The 24,698-nt window shown below is 36.9% G+C and overlaps 1 protein-coding gene across 1 annotated transcript in view; it reads right to left on the reverse strand.

Moving 5' to 3' along the window:
- Positions 1–3,248: 3,248 nt before the first annotated feature.
- Positions 3,249–24,698, reverse strand: part of LOC101854545 (ankyrin repeat and zinc finger domain-containing protein 1) — a 23,858-nt gene continuing 2,408 nt past the window's right edge. Inside the window, exons 2-16 of the mRNA XM_005091054.3 lie at positions 20,154–20,345; positions 19,810–19,907; positions 17,056–17,152; positions 14,333–14,544; positions 13,654–13,769; positions 12,288–12,435; positions 11,303–11,525; positions 10,004–10,195; positions 9,120–9,296; positions 8,134–8,611; positions 7,218–7,326; positions 6,510–6,608; positions 5,909–5,989; positions 4,132–4,202; positions 3,249–3,418 (exon numbers count right to left, since the gene is read on the reverse strand). Of these exons, the coding sequence (XP_005091111.1) occupies positions 3,304–3,418; positions 4,132–4,202; positions 5,909–5,989; positions 6,510–6,608; positions 7,218–7,326; positions 8,134–8,611; positions 9,120–9,296; positions 10,004–10,195; positions 11,303–11,525; positions 12,288–12,435; positions 13,654–13,769; positions 14,333–14,544; positions 17,056–17,152; positions 19,810–19,907; positions 20,154–20,325 (2,388 nt within the window). The 5' untranslated portion in view covers positions 20,326–20,345 and the 3' untranslated portion in view covers positions 3,249–3,303. The remainder of the gene's footprint in view (positions 3,419–4,131; positions 4,203–5,908; positions 5,990–6,509; positions 6,609–7,217; positions 7,327–8,133; positions 8,612–9,119; positions 9,297–10,003; positions 10,196–11,302; positions 11,526–12,287; positions 12,436–13,653; positions 13,770–14,332; positions 14,545–17,055; positions 17,153–19,809; positions 19,908–20,153; positions 20,346–24,698) is intronic.

Consider the following 24,698-nt stretch of genomic DNA (forward strand, 5'->3'; position numbering starts at 1 on the left):
TATATATATATGTATAAGAGCAGATGTTTGACTTGCACAAAGGTTTGTATTAAATTGAAAAAGAGAAAAAGTGGCACAAACATTTGACTCACTCTCTCCCCTAGGTACATGTATGATGTATCTGATGGCAGGTGTATAGTGTATCTGATGGCAAGATAAAGACAAAACGATCAGATTAGTGTATGCGAAGGAGGTTGTCAGAATGCCATCCACGTTGATGGACAGACTGTCAAGCAGTAGGCTACCACCAGTCCCAGCTAAGTAACTCGGGTTTGAAGGCACCAAAAGATTTATATACTCTGGCAATACAGTTTACTGGTCTGGTATAGATGATCTTCAAATTAATAATGTTTGCTGCATTTTAAAATACAGATCTACCTGTCAACTGCCTCAAGATAATACAAAAACCAAGTCGTGTCAGGCCTTTTAACTTACAAACTCTCTGTCCGTGAAGCTGTCTGGAAAATGTTAAGCTTCAACAAAGTATACAATGACTTTGGCTTGATCACATCCTTTGTTGAGGACACAGCTCCCAGACAATATGCTCAGACTCAGGGCCTATTCTTTATAAAAAAAGTTATTGCTTGGAAGAATTTTCAAGCCCTCTGCATCCCTGGAACTTTTTTGAAAATGAAGGCGCTTTTTATACGCTCCTATCGACACAATTTAGATAATTTAGGAAGTGGGTATCCGACCTTGTCTGTTAAGGTCAACTGGGGCTGAAAGGGATACAACATCCCAATCCCAGCCCAAAGACTATAGACTGAGATACTCGATAAAAATGTTCCCCACTCAAGAATAGAACTCAGGTCTTCTGCATGCAACAGCGAAGGGTCTAACTAACCGCAACACCACTGACATTGTACACTGGGTCTAATAAAAACATAGAGGCCAGGCAGAACCGGTGTGCCTCTCACCTGTGAACTACCTACACACCTAAAGTGAATCAAAGAGAAAGATATGTACATTTCTTTTCTGTAAAGCTTACAATGCACTCTGTGGAAAGGGTCTACTGCATCAAAAGATAATGTAGAAGATAACGGTGAAAAGGAAAGTTATTATTATTACATAGTCTGTAGAAAAGACATTTACTGTTTGAAGTTCTGTGAACAAACAAAAAAAAGATGGTTATGTGGCACAGGGGAGTCCACTTATAACGAGTCCTGAAATAATGAGAAGTCTGTTATAAAGACACTATTCTAAAACCCCGTTTTTTCCCTTCTTTATCTTTGTAAATAAAATACTGCTATAGCGCAATCAAACATGCGAGTCGGCTATAGTGGAATATTGCTGCTGCTGTGCACAGCGCATAGGCCAGTTATACACATTAAAACCTTGCCAGTTGAGAAACCTGTTGGTGATCTAGCGAAACCAAGGACCTTACAACTCCTTGAGCGAAACAAAAAATGGGAGAGCCAACAATGAAGGCCGGAGCGAATGAGTGGGGAGGGTGTGGTATGTGCAGACAAGCAGAACGCATCGCATGATATAGGCCATGCTAGTCTAGATTACCTAGGCCTACCACTGCCATGCCTCTCACTTCTCTGATGCGGGGATAGAGAGGTCACAATGCTGTGACGGATGGAGTTAATGTGTGACGTGGGCAAGCAGACGGAACGCATCACAGGGTGTAGTGGGGAACAACACAGCAGGTGAGTTAACCTAGAACCCTTTCTTTCTGACCGCCAAAGCGGTGCTGCCAACTTCGCAAGCGGTAGAGAAAGAAACCTTTTTCGATTTTTGATTAAGTAAGACCAAGAGGTCATGTTGAACAATATCATCATGAGGGGAGATAACAAAAAGAAATAAACAGAACACCAAACTCATAGATTAAGCCTACTGTATTATTTCCTTTGAATTTATTACAGGATCCCTTATAACGAGAATCCTGGTACAGTGGGTGTCGCATTCAACGAGGTCACATTCAATGAAAAGTTGGCTCCAACGAGGCAATCCTTACTCCCTGATTTTTTCCTCTATATCTGTTTGTAAATAAATGTACATCAGTTCCAACAAGGTTTCAAACAGACTGAAGTCACTTTCAACGAGGTCGCGACAACCAAATAAAAGCAATTAGCGGCCCCAAAAGCCAAGAATTTTTCTCCTTTCTCTCCATCTCACGTGAAGCACAAGGCCCATCCTCGATTCCTAACACATTGTATTGCTAATCTAGTGTGCCTCCTAATATTATGGGCCCCAAAGCCAAGAGGATGGGCGAAGGTTAGCCTATGGTAGGGATGGGAGGGGGTGAGTGGGAACGCGATGCGGGCTGTGTGAAACTGGATTAACTCTGGATGGGTAGGTCTAGATCGAAACCTTCATTATTTTTTTCAATTTTCTTTTCTTCCCCTGATCAGAAAATCCAAGCTCCCGCACTTACTTTATCATACTTTATGCAGATCTAGGCCTAGATGTGAGAGGGTATGTTTCCACACGAGAAGCATATTCCGGCAACACTAAAAATGCAGAAATGACTGTCAGAACACGTGCACACTGATGCTGTTTGAGATTTTAGTCATCAGGGGGAACAAGTTTTAATTACTGGTATTGGTACATCGTGTATAATAACTAATCTCCTTTCTTTTCTTTAGCCTTAGTCCCGTTCAACGAGAGGTCGGATCCAACGAGGACAACAAGCCGGTTCCGGCAACCTCGTTGAATGCGACACCCACTGTATAACGCACATTTCGCACCGATCCCCTCCCTCTCGTTATAACAGGACTCCACTGTATTGATTTTACCCCTTGAATTGATTTTGTCATCTAAAGATATGAATCAAAGTTCACTGTATAGAACTTTCCTTGAACTTACAAGATTTAGCCATGGGGCCAGTGAATGAACATCCCTAATCAAAGGACTATAAACAAATGCTGTCATTTAAACACTTTGAATGTTTAATAAAACATTGTTCCCAATCATAATTTACAAAAGTTCACATTCTCCAAATCTCCTTCAAGTGTTATTTCATAATAATCACATTTTTTAAGGTGGAAAACAAGAACACGTTTGTGGGAGTGCAGAACTAGGAGCACATGTTCAGAAAAAAAAGTAAGAAGACTTTGACAGGTGAATCCATTGACTCTCATAGTATGAGGGCTATCCCGAAATTAAGGTGAAAATAATATAACTTCGAATTTTAAAGCGCCCCCCCTCTCCTTCCCCCCTCCCAAACAGAATTACACACACAGAATACTTGACACTGAAACAAAATTTGAACACTTGCAGAGAAAAGACCATGGAAAAAAAAAAACGTTTGTAAAGTGGACTTCTTTATTTCTGTAAACTAGTCAGTTATATTCTTTGTCAGGAGGCAGCTTTTCCTCGATGTTCTCGCAGACACTTTGTGGTACAGAACTGATAGTCCGAGTACTCAAAGGGTATTTTCCCTGTGATGTCTGCTCCACATTGATAACATCGACTGAAACAGAAAAACAAAAGCACATTAGATTCCCATTAAAAACAAACAACAACAAAAAATTCAATTTTTAAGATTCAGGGACAAGATAAAGATGCCAAAAGAATAAAACATAGAGCAGAGACACTAAAAAATTGGTCACTCCTAAAAATGACAGTATCCATTAAATCATTAGTACTCAACTCTCCACAGCCCTATCAATGCATTAAGCACTAGAAGCCTTTAATTTCTTAGATCAGACAACTATTAACTTAACTGAACCAACATCTACTAGTCACCATCAACCAAAAAGAAGTCAATGAAACACTGTACAGAAAAGAAACATTCATGTACTTAACTGGACGCAAGACCTCTGTTACCACTGTGTATTGCCTTATCTTGTGAATTGTTTGTTGGTTTTATTGGGAAAAGGGTGGGGGTGGGGGGGGGGGGGGGTTCAATGGCATCAAAAGCACACATGTGAGACAACCAACCATTAAATGAACACACCATAAAAACCAAAAAAACAAAGCCCCTTCTGATCCCTATTTCTGAAATCAAAAGACTTGTATTAAACAAAAAATGTCACATCATAGAAATTGTATGTCGACATATATTATGGTCTTCTTGACGTGGCCAGTCAAAGTTGGAGGGAGGCACCAATGTTAAATCAATTTTAAAATTAGGCAAGACGAATGGAAAGCAATACCGATAGTGCCACCTGCAACAAGAGTTACCTCAACACAGGTCTGTCTTTGCCCTGTTCATTGCGCTGATGTAAGATCCTCCGTTCTGCAGCTAGGGCCCTCTAGAAAACAGAAAGAAATCACACATGTCAATGGTCAACATGCAAACAAAATTAAACAGATCCATTAAATCTACCACCAGACTAGCATAATATTCAATCAGTTACATTTGAAACCTGTTTGGTCTCCATGCCCAACATGCTATTATTTGTAAAAAAATTGAGTTCTTCCACTTTTCTATTGTCCATAGAACATGAAGTAAAAATCTGGAAAAGATGGTTGAAACGTTGAACTTTTATTTTCACAGAAAAATTAATAAAATGAGAGCATACTTAAGTTAAAAATTATTTTTTTAAACTCAGTTTTCAAGAAATGAACACAGAAGTTTGGACAGTACTTTGATAGCACAAAACCATCTTTCCCCAAAAACATTGAAAACATTTGAAAAATAATTAACTTGGGCCAAGCTTCACTGTCTAATGGGGAAAATTGGCTAAGGAGGTGCATTTGAGGCAAACTGGGTCATGCTTGATATTGACTCTTGTAAGCTGATTTTCCAGAGTTAACCAAAAGTATGTGTTATTTTAACAGGTAGGCTATTTGGGGAAGAAAAAAAAGGCACATAAAAAAGTAGTCTATCCTACAGATAGTGAAATCAGCCGAGTGTGGAAATCTTTTTATTTGCAAGTAGGCCTACTAATTTCGCAATGTATGTGTTTTAAATATAAAGAATGTACACATGTAAGAAAAAATTCTGAACCGCAAAATCTGTTTGCTAGAAGCGTGTTTGGCAATGTGTTTGTGTTTGCTATGTGCACGCTAGACAGTATCAATTTAATACTATATACATTACACAATGATATTAAATCACAATATGAAAATTAGTTCAACAGAGCTTAGAGACAAAATGGCGGTGCGTAAAGAAGAGATGATAGAGAGAAAGAAGACAAAGACAAGACAATGTTCTCATCAAAACATCAAATAGTTAAGTCAAGAATCTGATCTGATAAAAGCTAATAATTATATTATATTGCCATTATTTGCTCAACAAGAAAAAAACATTTGTCAATAGATTTTCAAACCACAAAACCGGTCTTGCAGGCCAAATTTCAGGAATTAATGTTGATAATTCACACACAGAGACATGGTCATTTGCCAGGGATGTTGTAGCTCTTTACTCAATGGTTTTCCATCCTACTACTCCATTTAACAACAAAAACAAATAACAAAGCATAGAACCAATAAATCATAGCTCCACATTATAAAGACAATTATCATTTTTTTAAAAATAGGACTTTCTCATTAAATGGTAGGACACTACATGCGAAAAACAAAAAAGGAAAGGAGGAGAGTTGGTTGGGAGGAATGATGAAATGGCTTGAAACTCCTTTGAGTTAACCAAATCCATTGAATTAAAAAAAAATTGTGTTAAGGATATAATAAGGCAAACAATAAAGATAGGAAAAATGGGTAGGAAAAATGAGGATTGAAATCCTTTCGTGCTAACAGGAATTTCATTTTAAACAGCGTCCTGTTGAAAAAAGTCTGTGTATATAGAACATCTCCAAAGAAGTCTACCCACAAAGTTGCTACAGATTTGGACTTGACAATAGACCTTATGCCTCTGCCAAGGCTGCTCTTATTCATTATTTTCCTTCCACACATGCATAAATTAGCAAACATCAAAAGACATCTTTGCTGGTGGTTTAGTAATTTTCTACAAGAGAAAGAGCAAAAAAGATCAAACTGATGAAGCAAAACAGATTACCTTTTCCCTGTCTGACAATGCCAGATATCGCTCTTTCTCTTGATTTTCAGCTCTCGTCTGAGCTTCAACAGCTTTTTTCTCCTACAATTTATAACAATAAAAACAATCAGTATGACCTCAAGGAACGAACAAACAAACTGACAGAAATTATATTCTATGGAATAGGTAATCACAACACAAGATGATGAAATCTATCACAGAGGTAAGATATGAAAATGTTAAACCACCTAAAAGTGCTCCTCTTTATCAAAAAGAGCAAAGAATGTTTTGGCTGTAAAGAGAGGCCACATAAAGTAAAAATAGAAGCCTATGAAAAAGGTTCAAAACTGATATTCTTTTCATTGAAATATAAAATTGTGACAATAAAGTATGAAGGTATATGTACTGCTTACAATATAATAATATTATGCATTGATAAAATGGTTGATACATTTATTTGCTCATATTTTCTTTTCTTCCCTCTTTTTAGTTTTTTTTTCTTCTTTTTTTTGGGGGGAGGGGGTTGCCACAAGACAATATTTTTGGAAGGGTACAAAAGATTCAATAGTCATTTCCCTGCCATATTATGGAACTGAACACAAGACATTACATCATGAGATACCTTGTTTCTTTCAGCAGCTGCTTTTTTCTTCTGTTTTCTCTTCTCTGCCATTTTGATTTTTTTCTCATTTTCCATCTCTGGAGTTAATGGACTAGGAACCTGCACAGACAAAAATAAACAATTTATGACAAAACCTGTCTCGTAGATATTGACAATTTAACAAGAGCTGAAATCCTATTATAAAAACTGCAACGTTTTAAGACAATCAAAACAATGTCAATTTTTAAAAGAGGATAAAAAAATTAATTTGTCCACCACCAAGTAAAACATTTTTGCCCAAATTTTATTTTAACACAAAACTAACAGAGCCATTATATTTTCAGTACAGACTTTGCATGGGTCTGCTTTCTCCAGTAATATTCAATTAAGGAGAAAAATACACAAACCAAATGAAGACAAATAGGACGTCCGAGGAACGGTGGAGAAACACCCGCTGAGACCAATAAAACAATGAGGCCAGACAACATCCAAGAAAAAAAAAACACAACAAAAAAACATATAAATGAACAGTTGGAATTTGAGAACCACCCACATATGGATTTGGATCCATAACACACAAAACGGTATATTACATAAAAAAACAAATGAAAAGAAATTTAGTAGTAGATACTGAAATGAGGAAGATAAAAGCTAACAAGTACTGGAAATGAAGAACATAAAAAAAAAAAAAAAGCAAAAAAACCAAACAAACAGAAAAAAAAGACTTGCCTGAGCTTTTGCGTAGTCATATCTTGTAGGGAAGGCAGCCATGAACCTTCTGAAAGCATTTCTTACTTCTGTCTCACCCACGTTGTATGGCAGTTTACCAGAGCCATCCCTGAAGAATTTGCACAAGAAAAAAATGATGAACTATAACTATAAATTATTAAATATATGTTCTAAAATGTGAAATTTTCTCATTGGGTATGTACATGTCCCCTTGCATTTCAAAATTCAGTTTTGGTTGTTTTCAATTGTGCAAATGCACAACAATACTATGAAAATATATATTAAGTACGAAATTAATTACATTTTTTACTTTATGGCTTCTACAACATCTGAAAAGATCCTGGAAGAAGGCATGGGTAACAAGGGACTGAAAAAGAAATAAAAGGAATAAAAATCAAATACTCACTACCAGTTTGTTAATATAGTTAAAAGAAAGGCAAGGAAAGAAGTCAAAGTGTTTATTTACAGTCTCGTGTCCTCTTGACAGAAAGCACCCATGACTGCACAATAATTCCTTTGGCCTGTGAAGTCACCATTTCCATTCACATAGAACATTCAGCATGGCCAAGTGACAGGGGGCATTCTGTCTATTTATTAATTCTATCTCTAGAAAAAAATCGCAGGGTGATAAGAAAGGAGCACAATCTCATGGGGACCAATGAACAATCCGTATTTGATGTACCGGTACTACAAAATTATCAACAGTGTAAACAAAACTAATACTGGCAATAAATTTTGATGGAAAACCCTCAAACAAAAAGTAGAAACAAGATGAATATCAACACCTCCCATCATTTTAGAAATGATCTACTGATGGCATGTGAATTAATTGTATTATCAAGCATGCCAAAGGTACCTCTGAACACAAAGAGCAGATACACAAACGAGCACAATTAGCCTCATGAATACTACTCACTTGATTGTTGGGTCTGCCCCGGAAGTCAAAAGGGTCGTAATGATTTCTGCATGACCTTCTCTAGCAGCCAGGTGAAGGAATGTCATCTTACTGTCACCAACTGGGCTGTTCAACATGTCTGTTGTGATATCAGAATTTTGAGTGGCATCAAAACTGGACCCGTCATCTCTTGGTGATGTGGCATCTTTATCAGGGTGCAAACTTGTTTCTCCATCAACATTCTCAACATTCTTACTATCTTCAACTGAAGCGATGGATGTACTATTTGAACTCTGCAGACCTTGTGACAAAATGGTAGAGGAAGTATCCGAGAGGCTTTGTTGCTCAAAAGTCACACATGACTCAGGAGATGAGTCTGTCAGCTTTTCTTTAAGAGTTTGAGAGTCCTTCATGGCAGTCAATGCGGATAGAAGAGCGTCAACATCCCCTGTCTTGCAGGCTGTGAAAAGTCTGTTTCTCCATTTCATTCTATCCTCATCTGTAAAATCAAACAATAATTGACAAAAAGTACTCTCAGCTACGTATTGCTAACAGAGCATTGACCAGAAATAGTCAGATTATTGCATTAAATTACTAGTCAGCTGGAACGTATAGAACATCAACTCTTTCATAGTATCTTAGTCACATATGAGCTAAAATACTAAAAACTTGAAACTTGATTAATTCCTGTTTCTTGTACAAATAACAATGAACAAAGATTTCCAAGTTAAAGGCTTATAAAACAAATCTCTGCTCACAAACTGGAACAATTTTCTAAAATTTCTTGATTCAGATATCATCTGGTCCAAACACAATCTAAACATGACTTGTTTATCTGAAGGCAAAATGATATCGCTATTCGTACACATTGTTAACAGATATTTCTTTAAAAAAAATATAAATTACATATGGGCAAAATATTTCCCTTTTTATTGATTTATTCACATTTCAAATTACCCTATTACTCATTACATGTAATAGAGAGGGCAATTGAGGCATCAGCTTACCTAACACTGCAGACTCAGCTTCAGCATTGTTGTCTTTTGTCACACCCTTTTTCTTTTTGCCACGCTTTTTCTTGGATGTGCATTCAAACTGGCGAAGGTGTGAGAAGTCAACAGTTTGCATATGCTCAACCAGTTGAGCATCTGTCACAATATCTGGATCAGCATCGCTTGAAGAACCTATTATACAAAAAGTCATAAATGCAAATATAATGTTTAAGAAAGTCTTTTTTTTCTTAATAACTAAACGCTATGTGTGACTTTCATCGGCTCTTAGATGAACCTCTTTATGCTATCTTAGATTTTAAAAGAGTAAATAATATTGTATACTGGGGAATTAAAAAAATAGAACTACGACGCCCATTTGCCTCATAATTGTTTTGCTTTTAATATGAACAATTAATAATTGAGAAGAACCAAACCTTCAAAGAGTTTCTCAGTTAGGCCTAAAACATGGTAAATTTACCTTACATAAATTGAATTTTGTATGATCATGTTTAACTTTGACTTGATAAAAGTTAAATAAATCGGACATGCAATACTGGCAATGCATTATTTAATGAAGTTATTCGGCCTACAGCAGCAGGTTGTGTGGAATTCGAATCCCCACAGGGAAGAAAAATCAACGGCCTCAACCTAAATAATATGGCAGGACAAAAAATCACTGCATTCATGGGAAATCTAATATTAGTAGCCATAAACTTCAATATGAAGCAAACTTTGTGAATAACAAAAAATACCACTGCTGATTACTTATGTCACAATAATAGAAATGCCATGTCCATGATATTGCCGACAAAGCATACAAACTTATTTTGATGTATCAGTCCAAAATCAGGCTGACAGTTTGAATTAATGTAGACCTATACACAGAAGCTATTTCTAACCTTCTTCAGGCTCCACAGCATGTTGACTAGAGGATAAAGACTCTTGTCTGTCAGCTTTCTCAGGCTCCGGCTTTGGAGCTTTTGCTTTAGGCTTTGGTTCCCTCGGCTCTCTCACTTCCAGCTGACCTGACTCCGCAGAGTAAAAGCGTGGGGGTGACATGGGAACAATGCCTCCAAGGTCAGCATCTTGACCTGATATAAGAAACAACAGAGTTTATAATATATTTTAAAACTCAACATTACCTTTATTTTTAAAGGAAAATCAGGAGAAACTTTTAGGGTCATTTCTTCCTTTTCTATCATTTAATGCCAGGAAGACCTCTTGGCAACCCATTAATGTACAAAGAAAATAAGAAAACCTTTCTTTAATTGGAAGAAATAAAACAGAAAAACTTCCATAAAGTTTCATCACAAAAATTATGTCTTCTTTGGATAAATGGTAGCATTGATAAAGTAATTAATGACTTCTTTCTTCAAACACATTAAAAATTCAGTTTTAAAAACAAGTGTCTAGGGCTCTATGAAAATCCATCAGAACATAATAATAATAATAATAATAATAATAATAATAATATAATAATAATAATAAATGGCATTTGTATAGCCTATATCCCTGCTCAACAGCAAGCTCTATGCGCTTTACACGATATTATCACCCCAGCAGACCATAAAACACTCAGAAACATTCTAAGCTTCCTTGGAAGTATGCAGTGCAAGCAGCTGATTAAATGCTCAAACACTAACAAACTGGCAAGATCTTTTGCTGTCAATAGCTGGGTACCCATTCCTACCCGAGTGAAGTGAGGAAAATTCGTGTACAGTGCCTTTCCCAAGGACAAAACATTAGGGCCCTTACGGTTGCCAGTCCAAGAGCCTAATCGACGCCACATGAAAATGAGAAATTTGAAATTTTTGTATGTTTGAAAAACTTCATCGTTCTTTGACTTTTAGTACTTTAGGTGCAATTGGAAGTTTTTGTGAAAAGTTAAAGCATTTCAAAGGGCGCAAGGGTGCAAAGGATAAGTTTTGTAAAATGTCACTGAAAATTTTCTATGATAAGGCAACAAAAAGAGTGAAAATATTTAGAAGAGTATTCTTGCAAAATCCTCACAATTTTAGACAAGGTTTATTTTTTCATATTTCATAGCATTTCATTAGTGATTTTAAAAAATACAGCTCAATGTCTATTTCAAACAATATCTCAAAATTAATTGTTTGCACTTTTCAAAGCGTTCTCGCAAAGCTTTCACAAAAGTCAGTCAAAGCCAATAATAAAACTATGACAAAATGCAAGCTCACCATAACATTCAACTGAAGCCAGCATCTGATGAACTCGCTTTGCTTCACTGAAAGTAGGTCTTCGAGTGGCGAAGGGAATAATTCTGATACGCTGATCTTCCTTTTTCAGAATTGGATTCTTGCCCCCATAAAACATTGCCCTGTTATTTGTGGGGATTCTCACAAAGATCAAATGGCAACTTGCCAAATGCTCAGACCAGGAACTCATGAGTTCTTGAATTTCCTGGGGAAAAAATGTTTAGTTCATATCATAAAAAGTAAGTTGCACCAAGATTTGTTATGATAACCAAATGACAACTTTAATTTCATATAAATTAAAAGAGGACAGCTACACTCTTGTCTATGTTCTGTACTTCAGATATTTTAAGACATTGTAATAGCTAGTTACATCTGAAAGCATATAAACGCTATATATTTTTGCTGGATGAAAGGTACATTAGTTTGTGTGGTTAGCTTGTCCTTACTATTTGATTTAAGGTAGGGAAAAAACTTTGTAGGTTAAAGAGATAGGTTAATCAACGTGGCTGAGGCAACCAAAGTAGTTGCAGTCTCACTTACTGACAATTCATTGATGTGGCAGCATTAAATCTTGTCTACAGAGTAAGTTTTTGACAATAACTTTTTAAAAAGTATTAACATGTCTTTCCTCTATCTAAGTAATAAGAACTACCAGGTGTGGAATGAATATTAGTAGGTGTAAATTTGTTGGGTTTATTATGCATTTGCCTGTGAACAATGTTTGCTATTGAGGCTAGCAAAAGAACACTACTTATGATCCTCTGTGCACATTGGTCACATAGAAGGAATTTAATGCTGAACTGTGCATACAATTTCCGACCTCTTTCGGGTAGCAATTACATCATAAGGGTTCACTCTTTGGTTAAAGGGTCATAAAACATAGAGAATTACACTTCAGCCCTACAGCTGCAATATTTATACAGCAGTCACAAGCAAAGTATTGCCACAAAGCTGTTGCTTCACAAACCTGGGATAAGGCTGCCTCATTGTAGCGCCTCAGTCTCGCTCCAGCACTCTTTGGTGCATTCCCTTGTTTGTCCCTGCTTGACTGTGCAGTCCCTCTCTTTGCTCGGACTGTGTAGCGATGGAATGTTTTGTGTTCTATGACTTGTTTCCTGTGATGACATTATGACAAGGATTAAATTAAACAAATGGTGATAAAGACATTTTTGAAAAATAGCTGTACTAACAATAGCTAACTATGAAAGCATTTCATAATTCTGTGTTGAAAAGAAATAGGGACTTTAAATATTGAATCAAATTTTAAAATAGGAAGCCTAATACTAATACAACCATTATCATAGCTGCTTCAAACGATCACTCTGTAAATTGCTACGATTGGAGAGAAGATGATATATATACAAATATGATAGTAGGAAAATACAACATTTACAGTTACATGTCAGAGAAAAAAAAGAGCAAATTTTAAGATAATGAAAAAGAACAAGGAAAATTTGAGATAAACTAATAAATGATTCACTTTTTAACATTTTCTGTTACAAATTCTCAATGAAATTTAACATTTTCGCTATCAGGGGGTGTGCAATCCTACTGTCAGCACTAATTTTCAGTTAAGTTTGCAAGCCAGGATAGCAGTCTCATCAGTCTCAATGTCAGTGGACTTGTTGTCTGGTTCTGGCCCACTCAGGTCTTTAATAGTGTCGCCCGCTTCATCCCCATACTCCCCCGATATCCTCATAATTTCGACTTAGCAAAACTAAGTTGAAAAGTGAAATTTGTTTTGTTTTTTTCAGTCATTTTGGAGTTCACATTTTTTTAAAGCGCGCTTATGAAAGTCTGCAAGACAAGACCAGTGTTTATCGATCACGTGAAAGCTATGCAGTAATGTAGTTTCCTGAATATGAATCCACTCTGTGTTTGAAGCTAAATTTCTGTACCAAAGAATTAAAGCCAGATGATTCATGGGACATATATGTAAAATCCTAAAAAGACAACCTGAAATTTTGCCAACCTCCATGACACTCATGGTAAGGCACAAAGCTAAAAGTTACCTTTTTTGTGAGGCACCATGTGTGTCATAAGGCAACAAAGGGGTTAAAGTTCAAATCTTCCATTACTTGCAGGTCATAGTCTATAAAAAAAATGTATTAATAATCTTTGACACATATGACATCCTCACAAGCAGAGATTTCACTGCAATTCTTTAATCTGTTGAAAAACTTTTCACAACAGATATATTCCCAAAAAAAGAAAGGGATCTCATCATCTACTTTATTTGAATGCTAGCACATTTAAATTCTTCTTCGTAACAAATTATACACTTTTGATTGTTTTGGTACTGTACAAGTAACTATGACAACATAGACATTTACCCGTGAAAAACAGCTCCTGCAAAATGTCCAGCTGAGACCATTAGTATGATCCATTTTGTCTGCTTTGGAAGTTTAGTCACTGTTTTCACTAGCTCTGTTGGGTCTGTCACAGGATCCTTTGGCCAAATTTTTGTCAAAAGGAATAAAAGAGTATGTATGAAAGGGGAAAAAAGGTGTTAAATAATTTTAAAGTTTTGAAAAATTGTGCTGCTGCACAACCATTCATCAGAAGTAGTTCATTATATGTATTGAAAATAAAATTAACCGATTTAAAAGCAAAAGCGTGTTATTCAAGAGAGAAGAATATCTACTATCAATCTGTGCACAGGTGCTGGAAGATAATTTCGTACAAATGCCATGTCTTTACATGAACTTATCGAAATCTTTAGCTGTGGAATGTACCTAAACAACTACATTTATATGTATCTAAACGCTATCAATATTTCAAACAAATTTGTTAAGTACAAATATATTTGTTCCAACAAATCATTTTACAACACAGTAAATTTGGACATTCATTTATCACTAGTGTTGCAAAGTGCTGGTCAATTACAAGTGTGTCTTTGGAACAGCCAGTATTATTGTCTCCATGTTCTACACTTGATGGCTTTCACTTAGAGATATATTATAGTGTTTATTCTGTTAAAAAGTGAATGCATCAAATGGGCTAACAACAAACCTTTTTGTGGTGAAGCAAGCAACGATAAACAGAGATCCGCTCCCCAAGTGCATTCTTGAAGAAAATTTTATGGAACTTTCTTTCATTTACTATGGGGCTAGATGTGAGGTCCATTCCTGAGTCTTGATGGGGAATAACATTAGTCGTTTCCCTTAAAACAGCATCTGCGTCATCATCATCCTCATCAGACCCCGAAATACTGGACACATCTCCTGCAGGGGATACAGAAATGCCTATACTAAGCCAGCATATTCACTACAACTAAAGCAACATTTAATTTGTTCTTTCATAGCAATATGTTTTCAATAACAAAGTAATTATATTCTTAAATCATGAGCCATGCACAAAATTCTGTTACGTTTTGGCATGACCACGTAAAGTAATATTTAGTAAGTGCTAATAGTTACTTGAGACAACAGAAACTATCAAAACACAATAATGCCATACATCAAATTGAGGGGAAAGTACAGAATAATTCATGCACAGGACATCTTTAGCATTCTCTAGAAAAAAAAAAATATCCAACTGATAGTTCCAACATCCATTAATGAAGACACAAAGGGCCAACTGAAGTGACATTTTCTTGTACTTAGGCCAAAATGATAGTTACTAGCCAGAGACATTTCTACTCAGTCTAAACTTCCTCTCACTTTCCTTATCAGAAATTCCATATATTTATTCTTCTTCCTTGAAAATGCCTTTGAATAATTCAATTATTAATTAATTAGTTATTACACTTAGGACAAAATCAATTGTTAGCAGACATGCTCTCTTATCTCTGAGCATTTCCCTCAACCCGCATGACAACTGACACAAAAATAACACTATAAGAAAAAAAAAACCCCACCACAAAGAAGAATCTCAAAGTCCCATATTCCATGCAAATTTCATTGGAAATTGAAAGTGAAGTGTAAGGAAAATGCAGATCACAATTTCATGTGAATGAAAAAAATTAAAAATTATGAACGTCACAGCAAAAACATATTCATAACTCTGACCGACAGAAGAACTGTTAATTTGTGAGACGTGCTGACAAAATGAGTTACTTCTCGCAATTCACAATCGATATGTTGCCCAAAAATCAACAAAAGTGTCAAATTTGTAGATTTACTAACAATACTAACATTGGCGTATTCATTAAAAATAGCGTGTTTTTTTGTTATTTCATGCTTGTAAAAACTTCACCTATAGGCGTGATATGTTTATTTCCATAGGGCTCGAATCCAAGAAGTAACTCATTTTGTTATCAGCACGCTTCACATTTGTAAAACCACAGCACAGCTAATGGGCACTTCCATCACCTACTTAGATATGAAGATCCAATACGTAGGCAAATGTTCAACTTACTTGAGTCAACATCGATATAAAGATCTAGTCCAATCTGCTTACTATACTTTATGAAATCCAATGTAAATTTTTCAAAGATGACTAGATAAAAATGACTCACAATACTCATATCTCACCTACGCTTTACCAAGTTCATTTTCTTTTCTTCATCTTGTTGTAAAGATGGATAGCCATACTTATGAAAAGTTCTATACTGCTTAATCATTCTCTGAAATTAAATTACAAGGACAGTGACAGAACTACCTTATAATTATCAGTGCTTCCATCAGCTGAAGCTCAAAAGTAAGAAAAATTCTGAAAGGGGTCTGGGGGCCCCAGCAGGGTCCAGGGGGCAAAGCCCCCGAAGAAATTAAAATTTAGTGCTTTCAGAGGGTTGAAAATGGCATTTGGGAGCCTGTTTGAAGAGATTGCCTACAACCCATAACATTTATTTTTTTCACCAACATTTTGTCTTGTTTGATTTCTTCACCTACATATCTTTCCATTGCTGGCAATGTTTAAAAGCAGGTTCCACTTTCATTGCTATTATAATTCAATTAATTTGTCGTCGCACCGTTGACAGAAGGCAAACCTGGGAATAATGAATAGATATGTACCTTCACAATACAGTTGCCTAGCGTATACCCTAATTTTTCCTCAATTTTCACGTCTGAATGTCGCCTGTCACAACCTCGGAACACCACTTCAAATTATTCTTGATTTTAGTAGTCTCAGCATATATTTCTTCAGCCCTTATACATGTATCGCGTTCATGTGAAGTAGAATCTTCGCATTGATAATTTCTCTAGATCTAGACGTACTTGCAAAAAAAGTTACTTTCTGACAGTAATTTTCTGTCTGAGGTCAGAAGTCAATTTAATTGATCAAAGCGCAGATTTTCCAGCCGCGGCAACAATCCGAAGATAGACAGAAAGATGAGTGAACGACAGAAAGGAGGAAATTGGCACAAAAAGTTCACCAGATTTTTATCCATCTGCAGGTAAACAATGTACTGCCGACCAACCCGCAATGAAAGCATGGGGCATAGCAGAATAATGGCCGATTGCAGGAAATGCGCAATCTGGCAGGTTTCTATAACATTAACTTGTTGCCGAGAGAATTACTGTAAATATCCGTAACTTATACAAGATGATAAGAAGGCGAGTACAAATTTTTGCTGCAGAATTTCGGCAGTCATACTCTGTCGAAGTTTTTTACGGAGGGAGTTGATAATTATGGAGGGAGTTGATAATGATGGAAGAACAAGTACGGAACTGGCAGAAAGTACGGATTTCCGTAAAAATACGGAAAAGTGGAAGCACTGAATTATAATAGAAAATCTTTTCTATAGCTAAATCTTGCTTTAAAAGAGAGGGAAGAATGAAAAGGCTACTTACCCGCAATTTCCTCAAACGTGTCTTCTGTCACAAATGGTTGTCCTGTAAGTCTTCTGTGCAAATTATACCTGTGCCAGTCGCTTTTGTAATGACTCAGCTGTGAAAAAAAAACCCAAAAATTGACAATGGTTAGAGAGTGGAAATATAAAAATACTCCCCCCCTCCCCCTCTGTTTTCCTTTGTTGTTTGTTTGTTTTTGTAAAGTGTTTTACGGCGCTCGCAACTGCATAAGGTCATATGAGCACGCGGGACACATCTAATATTTTCAGTAGGTAGGAAATTTTAAATTTTGCCCAGGTGGCGGCCGAAGCCTACTCTAATCGATTTTAGACCACCAAGGGATCTTTAACGTGCGCAAACTTGCACACGGGCCCTCTGAGATTTTTTTGCCCTTGTCCGAGAAAGCTAGGCGTAGATCTTTCCTACCAGAAGATCAGGGGTGTGGCTGAAAGACTGCAGTAAGAAGAAGCGAAGGAGTAGCAGTAGAAAGGCTGCAGAAAGAATCAGGAGCTCAGAGAAAGGGGCAAAGGAGGTGAAGGGGTGGGGGCAGAAGGAGGAGACGAAAGTAGACGACAAAACATTGCTAGAGAGCAGGAAATGAGGTGAAAGGAGACAAATTTAGAGAAGAAAATTTTTCGGTCGCTACCCTGATTTGAACCCAGGACCTTTTGAATGAGAGGCCAACACCTTAACCTCTAGGCCACGAGAGCCCCCCTGTTTTCCTTTGAGAACCACATTGTTATAATGAGGTAAATAGAAACAGCCAGTAAAAACATGAGTTGTGAAAGAAATTATCCCGCATCAGCACATTATAAGATCTGTCTTCAATACTGCGTGCTTTTGGATCATCAGTATGTCAAAGAGGCATGTAACTTCACAAATTGAAGAGAAATGCTTTCAAATGAAAAAAATAATAAGGGAACAATTCAATCAGGCAGAAAGTAATGTAAAAAAGACAAAGGAATTAATAGTAGATTTTAGAGTAAAAAAAGACCAACTACAACCACTATTTATCAAAGATGAGAAGGTGAAGGTGGTAAGCTCTTACAAATATCTTATAATATCTTGGAATAACAACTGATAACAACTGATAACAAGCTTGACTGGCATCCCCATGCTGCTCTTGTGCATAAAAAAATAAATCAAAGAATGTTCCTTTTAAGGAAATTAAGTTTTCGTGTCGATAATAAGATTATGTCCCTTTTACACCATTCAAAGATTGAAAGCGTGCTATTATTTTGTATTTGCTGATGGGCTAGGAATTGGAGGGTGAAAGATAAAGAAAAATTCGACGGAACCATTAAGAAAGCCAGCAAGATCTCAGGATATGATTTTTACTAGAATTGATGAAATGCATTTATTATAACACCACAAGTATAAAAAAAGATAAAAAGCATTATAAACGGCCCATCACACACCCTTTCCATGCAAATTGTTGTAAGATCATGCAGCGGCAGATATGTACCTCTAAAAACAAAGAAAGAAAGGTATAAATGAAATTTTTTACCATCTAGCATTATAAAGCTATTGTCAGAATAAACATCAATGTGCATTGCTCTTTTGAGTATCTATATAACCCTAAAGGTCTTGTAATTAAATTCCTGCATGAGGTTGAATTATGCATCTGAGGTGATATACATATGTACATTTTGTCAGCTTTACTTCTCTTTTCATATTGAATTTAAATGAGAGTAATATATAATTTTAATTTGTATGTATACCTGCATGTGTTTTTATGGTCCTGTGCAGCCCCAAAAAATTTTCCTCTCGGATAATAAAGTATTATCTTCAGTGGTATGCTTATAAAAAGTGCTCTGTTCTTAATTTTCTTCGGAACACCCACCTGCAAATGGATACAAATTGTTTTGTTTTTGTTGTTTTTTTGGTAAGTGTTTTACGGCGCTCGCAACTGCGAAAGGTCATATGAGCGTGCGGGACACATTAAACTTTTTCAGTTGGTAGGACATTTGGAATTTTGCGCGGGTGGCGGCCTACTCTTATTGATTTTGGACCACCAAGGAATCTTTAAACTGCGCAACTGGCACACGGGCCCACCAAGATTTTTTGCCCTTCTCAGAGAAGGCTAGATGTAGATCTTTCCTACCAGAAGATCAGGGGTATAGCTGAAAGACAGCAGTAAGAAGGAGCCAAGGAGTAGCAGCAGAAAGGCTGCAGAAAGAGTCATGAGCCCAGAGGAGGGGGCAAGGAGGTGAGGGGCTGGAAAGGGGGTGAAAGGAGACGATTTTAGAGAAGAAAATTTTTCAGTCGCTTCCCGGATTCGAAGCTGGGATCTTTGAATGAGAGGTCAACACCTTAACCTCTAGGCCACGAGAGCCCCCGTACAAATTGGTAAAGATTTACAAGGCACATTCATGTGAATAATAACAAAAGCTATATGATAAAATAATAAGTTGAAGGGACTGAGGGATGCCCAAATTATTAAAGTAAAATTATGTAAGTTATAAGAGTCTTTCTATGGGGAGGGCGAAAGACTATAAGATATCTTTTAAGCTAAAAATATAAAGGAGATCAATACATCACCAAAAGTCATAGTGACCACGATCAATTATTTTTGCATCATCTCTCAACTTTTGTCAAACTTTGCACATTGAACAAAACTCCCCTAAACAGCACACTAAACGCTTCATAAAATGTGAAACATCTTAAAATCCTTGGCAAAATTACAATAATTCAACACCCCAGCATCAATAATTCTTCTACAAATTCCTACAATGAAGATGATTTTGTCCTCACTTGATCTTCTCTATCTGTGAAGGAGACCTTACAGCAGTTGCAAGACATCACATCTGGAACCACCAATTTCTCTGGAAGGAAGGGCACCTGGTCCCCACCTGATGAAACATAGAAACAAGAAGAATAACATTAACTGGAAAAAGTAAAGGAACCATACCCAAAATTAGCAGGTAAAAAAGAAAATGCAACTAGTTCCTCAGGAACAAATTAAATGATTAGATTGTGAAACTAATAGTATCTATTTTATTCTCTGCAATACTGTCGGCATAGTACATGAGAACAATGAAGATGTATTCAATATCAATTCAATATTTGCAACAACTGCAATGTTGAAAATACATTACCTGTAACAGGCTCTCCAGGATGCTCATTCCTCTCTCCTTGGCCAGAGTTGCATGACGCTATAGTTAGACCCTGCAGTTTTTCCTCTATGGCTGCATCATGTAACAAACATGCTGAATAGTGAGCAGTCAAACTGCGGGTTCCCCTTTTAGGTGAAGACTTTGAACCTTCCATTTCACTCAGATTACATTCATCTGCCAAATAAAAATACCAGTGACAACTTTTTAAAAAATGAACAAAGTTTGAAGGAACAGATAATAAATTATGCTAATAACCCTTGTCAGTTATCATACTATTTAGAGAATCACAAAACAATTCTTATTTTCACATCCCTTACTGACTTAGGAATACCTGTATAGTATGATTTCTGAGTAGCAGGTTTCCTTTCTCCATTCTTATCCTCCATTAAGAGAGAAGTGCATGGAAGAAAACTAATGTTACTGACTATATTATAATAAACAGTATTGCAACTGAGTAGGAAAATACAGAGACACAGGCAGTTAATGCTACTTTCTAACCTTTTCTTTTTTATACTTTTGACGTAATATCTCTATTTTGAAATCCTTTAACCTAAATTGACCTTTGTCTTACCTTAAACTTTTATTTTTTTTCACTTCTAACTCTCTTTCTCCCTTTCACTGCCTTTTTTCCTTTCTTCACTCCTCTAAATGAGTTTCCGTCTTATTTCTCTTTTCCTGTTCGCTTTGTTCTCAAGTTCTTTTACCGTATTTTGTACCCAATATAGATAAGAAGGCAGATGGATGGATTGTGCATGTGCATTGTTTGATTTCAAAGCAAAAGAGTGTTGCTAGCTGTGCTTTATGATTTTTTAAATTGCGTTTGCGTCGGATCAAGATCACGTGACTATGTTAACCAATACTGGTCAGAGGCTGCCAACTAATCCACTTTTGTCACTTACTGATCCATACCTTCATTGTCAAACAACCACACAACATATACATCACACACAAACTCAAACAAAATTCACACATGATATGGCCCAATGTAGCCCCACACTGTCTTCCATCATATCCCACCACCAAGCACCAACCCTCATGTAACTGGATTCAAGGAAATTCAAACAATTTACACACACTACAAGTAAGGTGTGATGATGTTTCTTAATACCATACCAGCAGTGTGTGTATCACGCTGTGCCAGGGTGAACCTGGAGGCTGATTAATTTGACTCTCAGTGATGATGCTATACATGTGTTGTTTTCCATCATGCATGGAGGATGATTTGAATTTCAGATAATAATATAAAGAAAAATTGGATCAGATTTCGAGATGAACTATTTATCACACATCCCTGTGGATGGTTATCAAAAATAGTGTTGCCAATACAAAGAAAAAAATAGCATTTAAGTCAAGAAATGGCATATTGTCAGAGCTCCTTGAAACTCGAGTTTTGCATGTTTGATATCTCTGTGCTAAATACACGCCAATAAAAACAAACAGCCTGTAATACAAATGCCTCGGAGCATTGAAAATGTGCGCACTAGTACCAGAAATGTGCAGGTTGACTGTTGTAGTAACTCACACACATGACAGCTTAACTGATTGTCCATGGCAAAATTTAATATATCGAAAGTACTTGAAATTAAAATATGTAAAACAGGGTGGTAATTATAAAAGAAATAATTTTCCCAATCAAACCCATTAATTTTTTAATATAATAAATACCTCATATATATAGGATAGTGCTGTGTGATTTTGAGTTTTAAAAAAATCATCGAAGCTTCGAAGCGCGACATTTGCTCGGATGTGTATGTATTGTCTTTTGGAGGGCTTCTTTAAATTGAATGTCTTAAAATCCTCTCAAACAATAGCCAAACTATACTTGGAGTGTGTTTGGTTTGGTACAATTTGATCAAATTTAACTGCACAGATTTAATATAAAAGTAAAGACTTCAAGCAATAAATGGTTAAAAGGTTCAAGAGAATTCTGTTGGCAGCATAAAAGGCCTAATAATAACGCTAAAAATTATGCATAAATAATTCTGAACAAATAGAACAGAAACGGAATGCAAATTTGTAGTCTCAAGGACCTCTATGCAATCTCTAAAATTACACAACAGTGCAGTGAACAAAGAACCGGCCTCAAAAGGACAAAAGCAAAGGAACAAAATGTACTCCAAAAATCTACAATGAAGCCATGAAGTAAGAGAGAGCACAGACAATGGAATAGGGATTGAGATAAAGGGCAATGTGAGTGTAACATCAAGAATGTGCATTTTTAGCCTAGCCAGCACGGTTTATAATATGTACTCTTAATCTCTCATTTCATTTGTCCCCGCCTGCCATCCCCCCATCGCGCCTAGGCCTACCTACAAACTGTATACCTTTTAGATGATCTCCCCACAAGTAGGCTATAGTGGCTGGCTGATTTTTTTTTTTTTTTTTTTTTTTGTGGTTAAAACACGACTGTCTCTAATCATGCACGATACACCGCGATGCGATGACATCACATCACAACATTTATAACCTTGTGCTTCGAATGTCGAGTCGCATCAAACTGTACTAGGAGAGCTAAGTAAGTCTGTCGGCCTACAATAAAAAAAACAAAAACCAACCAACATTCGCTGCGCTTCAAAGCGACGGTGGGTACTCATTATAAGCCTTACACCCTTTGAATCACATTGTCAAAGGGGAGTTAAATATGCCCAAAAAAGTATACAAAAAACCATTCGCTGCGGTGGTGGGTACCCATTTCGCCTCAGTATGCAATGTACACAAAATATCCGGCAGCGCTTCGAAGCGATGGTCTATTGAGTTATTAATGGCATCAGAAATGCCTTTTACTTTTAGAGGCATGTTTTACAACTCCTACTGGCTCATCTTATCACTCTGTCCCGTAATCATCAACTTGAACGTAACGTTGAATTTACCTCAGTGAATTTAGATATTTTATTATGCTTTAATTTTACTACCGGTTGAGAAAAATTAGAAGAAATCCGTTATGGAAAAAACTCACACACGCTTCGAATGGCTGTGAATAGAGCAAAAATCATAAATGTCCAATAGTGAAATCGAATGGGCACAGCTCTAATATATATGACTACTTCTCCATGTAGCCACCAGAACTATTGAGGCATTTGTCGTAGCGTGGGACGAGCTTCTGAATGCCCTCATCGTAGAAAGTTGCCGCCTGCGATGTCAGCCAATGTCGAGTCTCTCCTGTGAGATCAGCGTCTGAGTCGAAGACCTGCACAGCCAAAAACTTTTTCAAATGCAGGAACAGATGAAAGTGACTCGGAGCCAGGTCTGGGCTGTACGATGGGACCCTCAACTGTTCCCATCCGAAGGAGGCGATCAGGTTTTGGGTCTGTGCAGACTTGTGAAGAGTTGCATTGTCGTGAAGCAAAACAATGCTGTCGCTAAGCATTCCGCATCTTTTGTTTTGAATCGCTCTACGCAGTTTTTTACGTGTGTTGCAGTACACATCAGAGTTAACTGTCATCCCATTTCCCAAAAATTCTACTAAAATAACTGATCCTTGCCTGTCCAGCGCGAGCACACCTTTCGATACCCAAATGGTCAGTGACGATTTCATGCAGAAAAGCGACCTTGAAATCTTACGAAAGTTTGAAGAGGGTGAAGAAAGGGTAAAACGCCTGTCTTCCTTTACCTTAATGTCAACTTTTTCTATCAAATCATCACTGACCAAAGATGGACGCCCACTCCTGGGTTCATCATGCACATTTTTTCGTCCCTCTTTGAACATGCGAACCTATTTCCGCACCATGCTTTCGCCCATTGCATTTTCACCATACACTTCAGTATTCAGAAATCTGTCTCTATGAACGTCGCTAAATGCTTCGTGTTCTTTTCCAGTCAGAAAACGAATAAATAACGGACCGAATTTCACTGTCAGCATAATTTTCAATCTTGAAAGACATCATGCAGAAGCTTCAAAAGGGTGTAGGATGTTCGATACAATGTGGTGCGTAAACTGGCAGGGAAAAAAACTGAGAGAGGTGTTTTACAAGCTTTGTAGATTGTTGTTTACAATGGCAAGATCATGGAAGCTGAGGGCTCTTTCCAGTTCAGTATTGAATACATCAACTCACTGTGGTGCACAATCGGGAATATCCTAACCCAGTTCAGAGAGATGTGAAAACGGTACAAGTTTACTTTCTGGATGTCCCTCGTAGATCTAGATTTCTAGAAATCTAGTATAGATCTACATCTAGATTAGCCAGAATGAGTTAGCCAGTTTCTAAATGAAATAAAATCAGACAGACTACTGGTATAGATCTACTTCTACCTGTCCTGTGGTGCGTGGTGGTCCTCCTGCTTTCAGGTTGTGAACCCTAGATCCTGTTACTTTGTTATATTATTATAGAATCTAATCTAGATTCTAGGGCAATTGTTTACTTTCTTGCGTTTAATTCTGGCCGCGCCTAGATCTAGATCCAGACGAAACTCTACTACGCATCCTCGACTGGATATTCAAAGGAAGTCGCTATTCTCACCCGGGGTGAGAATAGAAATACGATCTACCTCTCACCCCGGGTGAGACTTGCCAGCGTAGACTATTCTCAC

This window comes from Aplysia californica, unplaced genomic scaffold (assembly GCF_000002075.1).
Source record: "Aplysia californica isolate F4 #8 unplaced genomic scaffold, AplCal3.0 scaffold00025, whole genome shotgun sequence".
NCBI lineage: Eukaryota > Metazoa > Mollusca > Gastropoda > Aplysiida > Aplysiidae > Aplysia > Aplysia californica.